This window comes from Bos grunniens, chromosome 9 (genome assembly GCF_055505025.1).
Source record: "Bos grunniens cultivar Pamir isolate PY7600 chromosome 9, Bosgru_T2T1.0, whole genome shotgun sequence".
Lineage (NCBI taxonomy): Eukaryota > Metazoa > Chordata > Mammalia > Artiodactyla > Bovidae > Bos > Bos grunniens.
In genome coordinates, this window is record NC_141173.1 from 69,271,495 (window position 1) to 69,285,164 (window position 13,670).

Sequence of the window (13,670 nt, forward strand, 5' to 3'; positions counted from 1 at the left end):
ATTGGTGTATATATAAACCTGCCTCACTCTTTTAAATAAATGCTTTCTGTTTTACATTTACGATATTTGTGTGTGTGTGTGTATGTGTGTGTGTATATTTCTATATTGATGGTCATTTAACTGATTTTACATTTTCACATTTACAAATGATGTATTTTCTTTGTACACACGTATGAGATTCTTCCTAGATTGATAGAAGTGAAATATCGAGACTAAAGGGTGTTTATATTTGTGTGTTTGTGTATATCTTGTGTTGTAAGACTGTCCTAACTTGAGAATGCAAATTATATATATTCTCATTTAAAAGTTAATAGAGAAATCATGATCTAGATGAAAACTACTTCATTATTACATGTGGTTCCAAGTGTGTAATCAGTTTAAGTTTGTTTTGTGTAATATGAGCATGCTTTTCTTCATTGTAATGATAACAGTATTTCATCATTTCATAGGCCTGCTTGTGGTTGTCACTATCACTTTGGTTAAACCTGATAGGATTTACTGTTTTCATTCTTAGGTTATCCAAATGTGAAACATTTTTCTTGGGATAAATACTTAGAAGAAACCAATTCTTTACCTGCTCCTGCAAGAGCTTTCAAAGTGGTGAGATATTATACTTTACAATATTTGATTCATTTATGTTGGTAATAGTGTTCAGTCATTGAAATTTAAGAACAGAAAAAGTATTGGTAAACAGGAACGAGAGAGAAGCAGAAGACCAAAGAAGATGTTTTTGAATTTTTACAATTTTGAAAGGGAAATGATTACTGGGGCGGGGAGGGGGTTTGTTGTTGCCAACTAAAGAATACTTCCATTTTGGACTTTAAAGTCTCCTTGGAAAATAATTATGTTTGAATTGGTTTGCAGTGAGTTGATTGTACAGCAGACTTCTGTTTTTCCAGCTAGATATTCTGAAAGACCAAACAGCACAAGATATCTATTGTTTTATAATGAAAACTTTATTTCTTCATTCCTTTGGGTTTGTTTATGGCAAGCTGAGATGTTGTGTGTATGTGTGTGTTTTATTATTATTGCTATAAATCATCATGTTTGACTACCACAATACAAGGTCATCTGTTTTGATTATAGTGTCTTTCTAATCCAGGTAATTGCTTCTTGCCTATTAAGATTCAAAGTTAACGTCATTTGTGTGCAAGGGAAGAATACAAAAATGAAATGTATTTAAAATTTTTTAAAATCTCAAGCAACTTGCTTTATAATTAGTATTTAAGAAAAGAAAGATATATTAAATACTTGATTTTTTTAAAAAAAAGTGACAGTATTATAAGCAACATTTTTAATAAATCCTTTTGTGTGTAAGTTTATAGGATTTTTAATGATAAAATTAATTAGTAGATATGGATCCAAATACATCAGAAAAGAACATAAAAATTTTTGAGAGAAAATTTGTTACATGAAGAAAAGCCATAAATTCAGGATTATACATGAGTAATGTTTAGAGTCATGAAATTTTATAGATTTTTATCTGACCCTCTAACTTAGCCTCATGCAGAAAAGAGCTGCTTTGCAGTTTTGCTTTGAACTGGATAAAATCATGTCAAACTCAGTTTGTATATCTAGTGTCACAGTGATATCAGAGAGAAAATCAGAATTCCTTTAGCTTGGCCTTTAGGTGCCTTGCATTAATTGTTTTGCATCCTTTGCATAATTTTCACACTTGATTTTCATAGTCAGACTTTTATTATACCTGTTAGCCATCACCTTTCCTTCTGCCCATAAATTTTTCAGAGGGTTGTAGGTTTCTGCTGAGTTTTGAGGTGTAGGTAGCCCCATTCCTGTTCTTTGTAGAACAGTTCTACCTGTGTGTCTTGATTGCTAATTTTCTTCTTAGAAAGACTTCTGTTACTTTTTTGTGTCAAGCTAATTTCTGTGTCTCCTCTCCACAACTTCAATGTTCTTCCCTCTCTTTTATAACTTTCATGTTTGTTGACTTTTGCCAAGACAGCTCCAAGTAATGAGAAAAAATTCTTGTCTTCCCTATGACTAATCAGAAAAACCACAGTGTTCTGAATTTCAGCTTAAGATTTTTGACTTCCTGTTTGCTCCTGTGGCTAGTTGCTCAGGCTCTTTCTATCGCCTGCAGGCTTGGCTGTGTGATTTGGGATTTTTTTTTTTTTGTAAGGAGAATGAAGTCCAAAGCCGTTTTAGGAACTTGAGTTCGGGAGGCTGGTTCTCTTATAATAGTTCAGTTTTTTTTTTTAATTCTATCTTTGTGACATAGAGCTCACCTTCCCTTCCTCTGTATCTCACTATATAAAATTTTCTGTTATGGCAGAAGCCACCACATGGATTCCAGAAAAAAATGAAGCTTGAGGTCATAGACAAAAGAAATCCCATGTTTATTAGAGTAGCAACAGTTGCAGACACAGATGATCACCGAATAAAAGTAAGTATTTTCTGTTGTGCTTTTGTTTTTCTTTTTTTTTTAACAAGACATCTTGGATGAAAACTTCAGCAGACATTTAATTCGTGAAGTCCTCAAATTACATTAGTAAAATCATAGGAATATGCAAATTAAGTGATTATGTATCTTTGTAAGTGTTTTTCTACTTTTCTTTATGTAAGTTTTCTCCTTATTTATGACTGACTTTTAATATTTTAAGTTGTATTTGGAAGAAAAAGTAGATACAGTGTATAAGGTAATCTGTTCAGAAGGCGATATAATACTTCATTTTCCAATAGTGTGTGTATATATATATTTTTTTTTTTAATTAAGTTCGGGTTTTTTTTTTTTTATGGGATGTTGGTTTTTGAGACATCCAAGGCCACTGGGTTCCTTCCTTCTCTCTGACAATTTCTCTCTGGAAACTCTCAAGATTATCTTTGTCCCTAATATTTTGATGTTTTGTGATAACATACTTTCGTATGAGGGTTTTTTCCCATTATCTTGCATAAATCTCCATATTCAGACTTGAGCCAGTCCTGTCATTTTCCAGACCTCCTGACATACTTGCTGCCTCCACATTGAGTCCTTCTAGATTCTACACAGTGAGCTCGTTCTCCCCGGCCCTGCTCTCCCTCTCTCGGCGTCTGGGTTGCAACCCACCCCCTCTCTTCCAGTGGCTCAGCTCTCCCTCACCCACTTGTGCCCTCTGCACTCATCGTTGCCACGTCTATCAGCTACTTTGCTTCTCCGTTTGTCCTTCTGGGTTTATACATTGTCACACATAACTTTCATTTCAGAAGAGAGTGCAAATAAGCACCTGGGTCTAAAATGTGGTTTATTGAGTTGCCTTTCACCTCAACAGAAAATCCAACCAAATTAGTTTTTTTTAAAAAATGAAATACTGTGCTCTCAAAAACTATTATCTGTCTTCATCTTGAAATTGTCAATAATGAATATTCAGTTTTTATAAAGGGTCCAAATTACACTTTTAGGTAAAAAATGTATCTAATTTCCTAAACTGTGATTTAAAATATTTTAAATTATCTGTACTATGCTTTGATATCTAGTAGTCTATTTTCTTTAGAATTTTCATTCAGCCTCATTGCTGAGTTGCTTTTATGTTAATTGTCTTTATAGTGGAACATTTCTATTATAAGTATTTTTGGATGTCTCTTAGGCTTCCCTTATGGCTCAGCTGGTAAAGAATCTGCCTGCAATATGGGAGACCTGAGTTCAATCCCTGGGTTGGAAACATCCCCTGGAGAAGGGAAAGGCTACCCACTCCAGTATTCTGCCCTGGAGAATTCCATGGACTGTGTAGTCCTTGGGATTGCAGAGTTGGATACGACTGAATGAGTTTCACTTTCACTTGTGTTTTGTACAATGCTTAAATATTTCGTGTTGCATGTTTATGTATCTTTCTCTCTTACTCTTTGTTAGGTAATTTTATTTCATTTCAAAATAGGACCCAGCAAGAGAACAACTATCACTTAGCATTATGAGAAAGTCTGATTTTTTTGTTTATGAAAACCTCTTAATGTGCCAGTGACTCAAGTAGTAAAGATGAAATGAAACTATACAAACTATAATAAATTTATTTCATCTGGGCTTCCATAGTAAGAGTATTAATTAGGTTTAATTTTTTTATATATTATGTTTGCATAATTTCTGATAGCAATCTTTAATTGAAGTATTGGTGGCTAAGATGGTAAAGAATCTGCCTGCAATGCAGAAGACCCAGGTTCAATTCCTGGGTTGGGAAGATCCCCTGGAGAAGGGAATGGCAACCCACTTCAGTATTATTGCCTGGAGAATTCCTTGGACAGAGGAGCCTGGCAGGCTACAGTCCATGGGGTCTCAAGAGTTGGACACGACTGAGCAACTAATGCACACATATTTCTGATAGCAATTTTTAATTAAAGTACACTTGACTTATAATATTTTATTAGTTTCAAATGTACAGTGTGATTCAGTATCTTTGCAGGTTATACTCTATTAAAAGTTATTACAAGATAATGGCTATAATTCCCTTTGCTGTATAGTATATCCTTGTTGCTGATCTGTTTTATGCACAGTAGTTTGTAATCTATTAATCCTGTACTGAACTCCGGGAGTTGGTGATGGACAGGGGGGCCTGGCGTGCTGCAGTTCATGGGATTGCAAAGAGTCAGGCATGACTGAGCGACGGAACTGAACTGAACTGAACTGAACCGAATCCTGTACTGCTAATTTGTTCTTTCTCCCCTCTCTCTCCCCTTTGATAACCACTGGTTTGCTTTCTATATCTGTGAATCTTTCTGTTTTGCATATACGTTTACTTGTATGATTTTTTAGATTCCACATATAAGTGATTAAATAGCAGTTTTTAAGTGCATTTGCTCCTTATTAGAGAATTGTATTGTTCCTCTGTTCATAATATTTAAATTAAATTTTAACTCTGAAATTTAACCTTAAATTGCTAAAATTCTCCCAGTTGCCAGCCAGCCTAGTTTGTAGAAGAGATTCAGCTTATTTACAGTAACTAAAATATTGTCTCCTTTTTGTTGCATATTGTCATATATTGTCAATAGATCTGTCATCTTTGATAGATGACTTTTCATTGCCAAACTGAGATATCAGTTTTAATGAAAACTAGGAAGGGGTTTGAGGTTGCACAGAGTTGGACACGACTTAGCAGCAGCAGCAGCAGGAAGGGGTTTATGGTATCATTAGATATATTATCTTCAACATATTCTTAAAGGTATTTGGGAGGAAATTATTAAAAGAACCCTTTTATTTATGATGATACCAAGATTTTTGGACTCTATATTGCAGTACAATAGTGTCCTTTTTAGTATCACTGGAAATTTTCAGTATACAGTAGAGTTACTTAGAAGTTAAGTAAATGACATGTTAGGTGCACAGAACCCAAGTTATACTTCTAAGTTTAGAACCTCCTTGGTGGGCTCACCCATTGTTTTTTCCTTCTTATTTTTAGTTATCACAAGTAATTCTAGTGTGGAGGTCGACCTAGTAATCCAGGTCGGAGAACCATTTACTTATTAGGATTGAGTTTGTTTGCCACAGGAAGATAGCTAAATTTTGTAAAATGTAACAAATTTTACATGAGTTACATGAACATTGTTTCCAGTGTGGAAGAAATGAAATTTAGGAATAGGAATATAAGAAAACAGAGTTTCATGTATTTAGTAAAATAGAACACTATCACTTGATGATTAGTTGAGAATTAGAATGCTTAAAATTTGCTTTACGCTATGAACTATGTATAACTTCTTAGTTATTGGTAGTACTGACAGCGTAAGCTGATATTCTTAATCAGTGTTATTTGAATGTTACTTTTGATCAGAGGAAAGAAAAGGGTTGTTTCAAATTAAACAGCTTTAAGTGTTGCTTTTATATGCAATGTATGTGAAGGATGAACAAGTTTATTTTGGATCTGTGAATCTTAAGCTTGTTACTCCTCCTGACTAACTTTGTGATTTTTTTCTCCATTTTAAAATTTTATCCATGATTTCCTCCAGATGTGGAATTCTGTGGGATTTAATTCTAGGATTAATTGATTTCTAAGCTTGAGAAAGCAGATCCATTGTAAAGGACATTATTTTGAACCCATATATACATACTTTCGGAGAAGGCAATAGCAACCCACTCCAGTACTCTTGCCTGGAAAAATCCCATGGACAGAGGAGCCTGGTGGGCTGCAGTCCATGGGATCGCTAAGAGTCGGACACGACTGAGTGACTTCACTTTCACTTTTCACTTCCATGTATTGGAGAAGGAAATGGCAACCCACTCCAGTGTTCTTGCCTGGAGAATCCGAGGGACGGGGGAGCCGTCTATGGGGTGGCACAGAGTCAGACATGATTGAAGCCACTTAGCAGCAGCAGCATACATGCTTTAGAAACTCTGTACTTCTCCGTTACATAAACATACCGTAAGTTATATAACCAGTCTTGTAGATGGTAGGCATTCTGGTTTTTTTTCTGGTACAACAATGAATTATTTAGATTATCAAGTCAAAGATGATATATTTTAAGTGTTAATCACTGTTGCCAAATACCTCTCCAGAAATATCTCATCAGTCAAGGCTCTTGTCAGTGGTCTATGAGAGCGTCCATTAATCTCATGTTCACTAGCTCTAGGAATCACCAAAATGGAACATTCTGGCAGATTGAAAGGAAAAGTATTGCATCTTGTGGATTTTAATTTGTACCTTTTTAGTTTTAAGTGAAATTGTCTTTTCATATGTTTACCATTTATTTTTATTTTTCTGTTAATGAGCTGTTTGTTGCTTTTCCACCTTTTCTATTAGATTTTTCATCTTTTTATGATGTGATTTTTTTACGAATTGAGGAACAAAGTACATTGTCACGCGTTAACAAATATGTTTTTCAGGTTTCTTTTGGATTTTTCATCTTGCTAGCAGTCGTATTTGCCATTGTGAAGATTTGAACTTTGATGTAGTTAAATTGATCCATCTCTCATTTATGGCTCTTGAGTTTGGCATCTTGCTTACGAAGGCTACTGAGCTCTTAAGAGTTCGGTAATTCATGCTTTCTTCTAGAACTTTTATTGTTCAGTTTTCAACATTTGAATTTTTATCCATCTGACATCTATTGTGTTTATTTGTATATTCAGTGTACTATTTATAAGTTAGAATGAAATGGTTACCATTGGCAGAGTTTTTACTGTAGGGATTTTTGTGACCTGAATTAAACTGTTGATCTTTTTTTGTTATCCAGGTTCACTTTGATGGCTGGAATAGTTGCTATGATTACTGGATAGATGCAGATTCTCCTGACATTCACCCTGTTGGTTGGTGTTCAAAAACTGGGCATCCTCTTCAACCTCCTTTGAGTAAGATACACAAGGATTACTTTAAGAAGTGTTTCCACTGTTGCGTAGTGTGCTTAATATTCTCTTTTCCTTCTCATTCTACTTCTCTCCTGTACATTTTTTCTCTGTGTAATCATTTTTCCTCTTACTGCATTTTTAGTTAACCTGATAGTCAAAAGTACATAAAAGAAGAAATTTAATATCTGAAAAAGTAGTGTGTGCCTAGACTTTCTTTTATTTAGCAGTATCGTCATGTTTTAAAACTAGTACTAAATTTTGGAAGACAATTTGTCAGACTATCAAAATTTAATGTATCAATGTCAATATCTTAATAGTGACTGGATACAATAGTTTTGCAAAGTAGTGCCATCAGGAGAAACTGGGCAGAGTGTACAAGGGATCTCCCTTTGTGTTATTACTCACAATTGCATGTGAATCTACCGTCACCTCAATGAAAATTTTAGTTAAATTCAATTTTTTGAAAAAGGTACACCAAGAGGTTAACATGTGTGTGCTGTCACTTCAGTCATGTCTGACTCTCTGCGACCCTGTGGACTGTAGCCCACCAGGCTGCTCTGTCCATGGGATCCTCTAGGTAAGAATACTAGAGTGGGTTGCCATGCCCCCTTTAGGGAATCTTCCCCACCCAGGGATTGAACCCATGTCTCCTTTGGCTCCTGCATTGCTGGCAGATTCTTTACCGCTAAGCCACCGGAGAAGCCTTGGGCTTAACATGCTGGATTTCAGTTGTGGAGGAAAGTAAATACATTGTAGAAAGAAAAATGTGGCAAATACAATACATTATTATGGAGTTTCTTAAAAATTTATCATGCCCTTCCCAACTAGTGGCTTCATTCCTGGATGTCACCTAGAAACTGCAGAAGGCCACCAGAATGCACTGCACGATGTTGGTCACAGTATGTTTAAAATAATAAACCTTGGTAACAAATATTGCTTAAATCTTGGTGCACTCATAGTACAACTACTGTGCAAATCATAAAAATATTACTATTGAGTTGAAGCTAAAGACCAAAGAAGACTGCTTCAGAATAGTATATACCCATGTTGTCCCTAATTTATGTGGCCGAAGTAAACCAAAGATGTGACACATGTACATACGCAAATGTACGTACATTTGGGAATGCTTGGAACATCTAGGAAGGTCAGGTTAACATGGTTAGTCAGGACTAAGGAGGCTATGAAATGTGAAGAGAGTCGCTTAAAGGGGATCTGTAGCTGTTCTTTGTATCCTGGTGTGTTGTTTGAAGTTTTCACAGCGTGTGAGTGTTCATATATTAATTATGTTATTTACTTGATCAAGCTGTTTAGAATCATCTCATTATTTCAGATTTAGGTATCTCTGGAATTTGTGACATTTTGAAAGAGGGTTGGGTCAAAGTTTACCGTTTCACTATTAAAGAAAGACATTGTGAACAAAGTACTAGGGAAAACCTTTAGAAGTCGAGACTTTAAACATAGTTTTAATTTTGTAAGGCCTTCTTTTTCTGTGTATAAGTGTTGATTGAAAAATTGTTTTGTTTTTTTTTTTCTTCTTCTGCTCCAAGGCATTTGCCTCTTACAGCCTTAACTTTTTGCTTTTTTCTTTCGGCTTTTTAATAGGCCCCTTAGAACTGATGGAAGCCTCAGAACACGGTGGCTGCACAACCCCAGGATGTAAAGGGATTGGCCATTTTAAGAGAGCGAGACACCTGGGCCCTCACAGGTATTTGGTGCTTCCACTCACATGGAGGTTCCTTCTGTGGTCAGATAGAGGGTGCCTGTCCCTTGTAGGTGGACGGTAATGATTTCCATGGATACTTAATAGACATGAACTAATTCTGCATTCAGATCCATATGAACTATGGTTGCTATGGTGACCATGTAAGAATAAAGAGTGTATGTGTAGTTAAATATTCCTGGGAGAGAATGCATTTGTGAATTTAAATAGATTTACGGTAGTTTCTTGGCAACCTGACTAGTTTTATAGATACTTTACGTCTTAAAGTCATTTGGGGTTGACCATTAATAGTGAGAAGAGGGCGGGCCTTGTTGAAAGTATTTGTTTGGTAAAATATTCTGATTGGGTGACTCAACAATTTGAATAGTGAGAGGTGAGATTATTGTAGATTAGCAGCAAAGATCACAAAAAGCACAAATATAAATAGACACATTTCAGAATACATTGGTCAAAATTAAATGCCTTTCAATATTTTTCTCTTACTTCTAAGTAACTTAAAAGAGAAACCAAAATTATACATTTGAAATTTGATGTGTTACTTGGGCAGTTTGGGCTATTTGTAGACATATTCAAATATTACTGGAATAGAAAGAAATTTCTGTGATTTTAACTGGGATTTTTAGAGAACAGAGGCATCACCTATTCTTGTATATATTAAAATAATAATTTGTCAGTGTAAAGTGTTCTAACTGCATGTTAATTGGATTGCCCAGTAAGAAAAATGATTCCTTGTTTATCTAGTTTATGCAGGTTGTGAATCTCCGTGCTTAAAACATCTGAAGATTGCCCTGCCTGTTTCTCTAAGCATTAATAGGAATTGTAAAATTGACCTGGTTGTTTTATCTTCATATAGGATTCTTCTTCCTTAAATTTCTATAATCTCAAAGCGTTTTGCAGCACTGCTGCCAAGTTTGTTTTATGGGGTTCAGTGTGTTCCAGGGTAAAAATCTGCATGTAGACAGGATCATGATTCCACTTGCAAATATCCATTTAAAAATCCTTTTCATGGCTTGTATGACTCCAAGCCAAAAGCAGTATGATTAAGGGGAGATAAAAATACTGTATCGTAGGAGTGATTCAGTATTGGCCAGTGAAGGCAGCTGGATTACTTTCAGGCATTACAGTAGTATCTCTCCTACCCTCCCCATCCCTGTGTGGGTATGTTCCAAGATCCCCCATGGATGCCTGAAACCTGGGATGGTACTGAACCCTATATATATCATGTTTTATCCTATTCATACATACCTATGATACAGTTTGACTTATAAATCACGCACAGTAAGAGATTGGCAACAATAATATTAAAATAGAACAGTTATAAATAATGTACTGTAATACAAGTTATGGGAATGTGGTCTCTCTAAAGTCGTATTGTACCCATTTTGTTACACACTGTGGCCCTCGCTTTCGCAGTCTGAGGTGTGACAGGAGAACTAGGACAAATTTCTTTTTCCTCACAGTTTGACAGAAGATTCATTTTCGCTGTAGAGATGATTTCCCCGTGAACTTGAGCGTTGTCACCTGTTCACCTAAAGGAAGCACTTTACGGGCACCTGAAGCGCCAGCATCACCACTGTTGTGCTTTGGGGCTCTTGTTAATTACAGCAAGGATGACTGAACACAAGCACTGTGATATCTTGCCAGTGGATCTGGGAACCGAGGAGGCTACTAGGTCACTAACAGGCTCGATGCACTGGACTGAGGGGTGGTTTGCTTCTCACAGGGCCAGAGTGGGACACTGAGATTTCATCATGCTGCTCAGAATGGTGCACAGTTTAAAATTTATTGTTTATTTCTGGAATTTTTCATTTAACATATTCATACTTAGATTGACCTCAGATAAGTGAAACCATAGAAAGCAAAACCATGGATAAGGAGTGACTATGGTATATAATGGAGAAGGCAATGGCACCCCACTTCAGTACTCTTGCCTGGAAAATCCCATGGACGGAGGAGCCTGGTAGGCTGCAGTCCATGGGGTCGCTAAGAGTCGGGCACGACTGAGCGACTTCACTTTCACTTTTCACTTTCATGCATTGGAGAAGGAAATGGCAACCCACTCCAGTATTCTTGTGTGGAGAATCCCAGGGACAGAGGAGCCTGGTGGGTTGCTGTCTGTGGGGTTGCACAGAGTCAGACACAACTGAAGCAACTTAGCAGCAGCAGCAGCAGCATGGTATATAAATCCAAATAACTCATTAGTATGCCAGACTTCTTTATGTATCTATACATTCTTTCATTCAGTAAATATTTTTGAGCAGTAGGGTTGTTTTTTTTTTTTTTTCCTAGTAGCATGTATTGGATAACCTTCAAGTGACCCTATAATATTGAACTATTATTTTCTTCATTTTTTTGGTGAAGCCACCATGATACTGTAGATGTCTCTCTAACTTGCCTAATTGACAGCTGGTGAGGAAGGAGCCAGGAATAGCACCCAGTCTAACTGTGCCCTTGACCACTCCCCTGTCACTGAGAATCCGGGCATGGCTTTCCAAATAAGTCACAGATCTAGCCTTTAAAGAACTCAGGGACTAATGAAACTATAAAAACTCGATTTAATTGAAATATGAGATACAAAGTAATAACTAATATTGAAACTTTGACATGTGTACCTTTCTGCTTTACAACCCTAAGATGTTCTTTGAACCAAAGGCAGTTTGTTCAAATTATGAAGGAAAAGATTAAAGAAATCTTACAAATGGGTGAATATTGACATTATGTTGTGTGGTACAATCAAAAATTTACGAAGAATTTTTCTTTTTGGTCTTCTGGGAAGAAAATCCACCTTAGAGCAATGTCTGTAATCTCTTCAGGGGTGTGGTAGGTCTGAGCAGAGAGGTTTGCCTTTCACAGCAAGGTCTGTGCCTACAGTCCTATCCCCTGCTTGATGGCACCAGCCACTCATTAAGACCACCTTTCCCCAGAAGGGTTGTGGACCTCAGAGGTGGTCTAGCTACCTCCATTTCACAGACTTTCAGTGATTGTCTCTGCAGTGTTTTTTCACAGATGCAGTGTTGTATTTGCTAAGTGAAGGGAGAAATTATAAGGAGAATCATATAAGATGTTATGGAGAAATGTGGTTAAAAAAAAAAATCTTTCCGTATAATTGAAGCCATGGAGAATGACGTATTGTTTGGGGGAATGAAAGAGGAGGAAGTAGACATCGAGGCTTATAAGACATGCATTGATACAGAAGTGTTCATTTCCTTGTCACCTATCAGACATAGCCGGCAGATCTGTGCATAGTTTGGGACAGGAATGCAATCCAGAGGAGTAGCAGACAGTGTCAACTCCTGCCTGTGTCGTGGCTTCCCATTTTCTCAGCCCACTCCACTGGCTTTTCTTGGTCTCCCTGAATATGCTGTTCTCTTCATAGCACTTACTGCTCTTTATCTGGCGGAACATTAACCCTTAGTAACCACAGTATGTTTACCATTTCCTTACTAGACTTACGGAAGAGCTGCTGCATCATGAATATTCTTTGACAGGTTCATTTCACTGGCGCTTACTTTTGTCCTTGCCAAGAATGCTGTGTTTAGGAAAACGTAATGAGAAAATTCTCTTTGGATTAATGTGAGAAATTGCATAAATCAAAACATGCATTCTTTGCTTAGATAACAAAGAAAGTTGCTCTTTTGGTAAGAAGTATCAATTTTATGAATATGTAAGCACAAGCCTATGTTTTGACTAGGATGTGTTGTTAGCGTCTCCAAAAATTACAGTAGTTGAATTTGATCTAAGAAGTGTTGGAAATACAAATGTGTTCTCAACAATGAAATTTAAGAATGTGCTGTTTTTAAATGTGGCGATATAAACGATCAGTGAGCGAGTTGGATGTGGATATGGTGTTCCCATTTCTAGAGATGCTCAGAAGCCAGATGATAATTCTGTTTCTAGCAATGGCAACCTTCTCCAGTACTCTTGCCTGGAAAATCCCTTGGACAGAGGAGCCTGGTGGGCTACAGTCCATGGGGTTGCAAGAGTCGGATATAACTGAGCAACTGACACACACAGTGTTCCCATTTCTAGAGATGCTCAGATGACAATTCTGTCTCTAGCAAGGCAGTATTAATATTGGCTGTGTCATGGTGTATCCCTTTCTTGATTCACTCATTTGGCTTACAGAGAGGGCATAATGAGGAGAGATTAAAAGAAAACTAAAGTTATATAAAACTGAATATTTTGCATATCTAATGTCTTCAGAAGTGAAGTAAATCTTCCCTATGTAAGATTTTATCTCAGTAAAATTAAACAGGAAAAGAAAAAAAAGAAATAGTACTTCCTACAACCTCTAAAGGATATTTATAAAGTCCCTCGAGAGTTTTTAAAAATTAATAACTCTGGACATACACCTGCAAACCACAGTCATCATTTTAATTCAAGATTCAGTCCACTCGTGGAACAAACATTTATTGAGTGCCTGCTGTGTGCAGATACTGGGCTAGGTGATGGGCTCTACAGAGAAGGCCTTACTTCTAAGGAGGCCAGCATGGTATAAACAGGGATTTGGAGACGCATGAATAAGTAGTGCTCAGAATTACCACCTTTTCCTGAGGGAAGCAGTGAGCCTCCATAAGCAAGGCATGTTATGGAGTTTTTAATGCTGTTGTTTATTTTTGCTGATGGCCTTTTACCCAATAGGGTTTAAGTGTTCCTCTTCTTCTCCTTTTAAAATAATAATCCTAGGCAGGC

General features: G+C 36.6%; 1 protein-coding gene across 23 annotated transcripts in view; it reads left to right on the plus strand.

Annotated features, from left to right (window-relative positions):
- Positions 1-13,670, plus strand: part of L3MBTL3 (L3MBTL histone methyl-lysine binding protein 3) — a 104,948-nt gene that overhangs the window by 57,406 nt on the left and 33,872 nt on the right. For all 23 annotated transcript variants that reach the window (XM_086316443.1, XM_086316452.1, XM_086316449.1 and 20 more), the window contains 4 exons: positions 515-600; positions 2,294-2,404; positions 7,147-7,261; positions 8,861-8,963. In XM_086316443.1, coding sequence (XP_086172569.1) covers positions 515-600; positions 2,294-2,404; positions 7,147-7,261; positions 8,861-8,963 — 415 coding nt within the window. The remainder of the gene's footprint in view (positions 1-514; positions 601-2,293; positions 2,405-7,146; positions 7,262-8,860; positions 8,964-13,670) is intronic.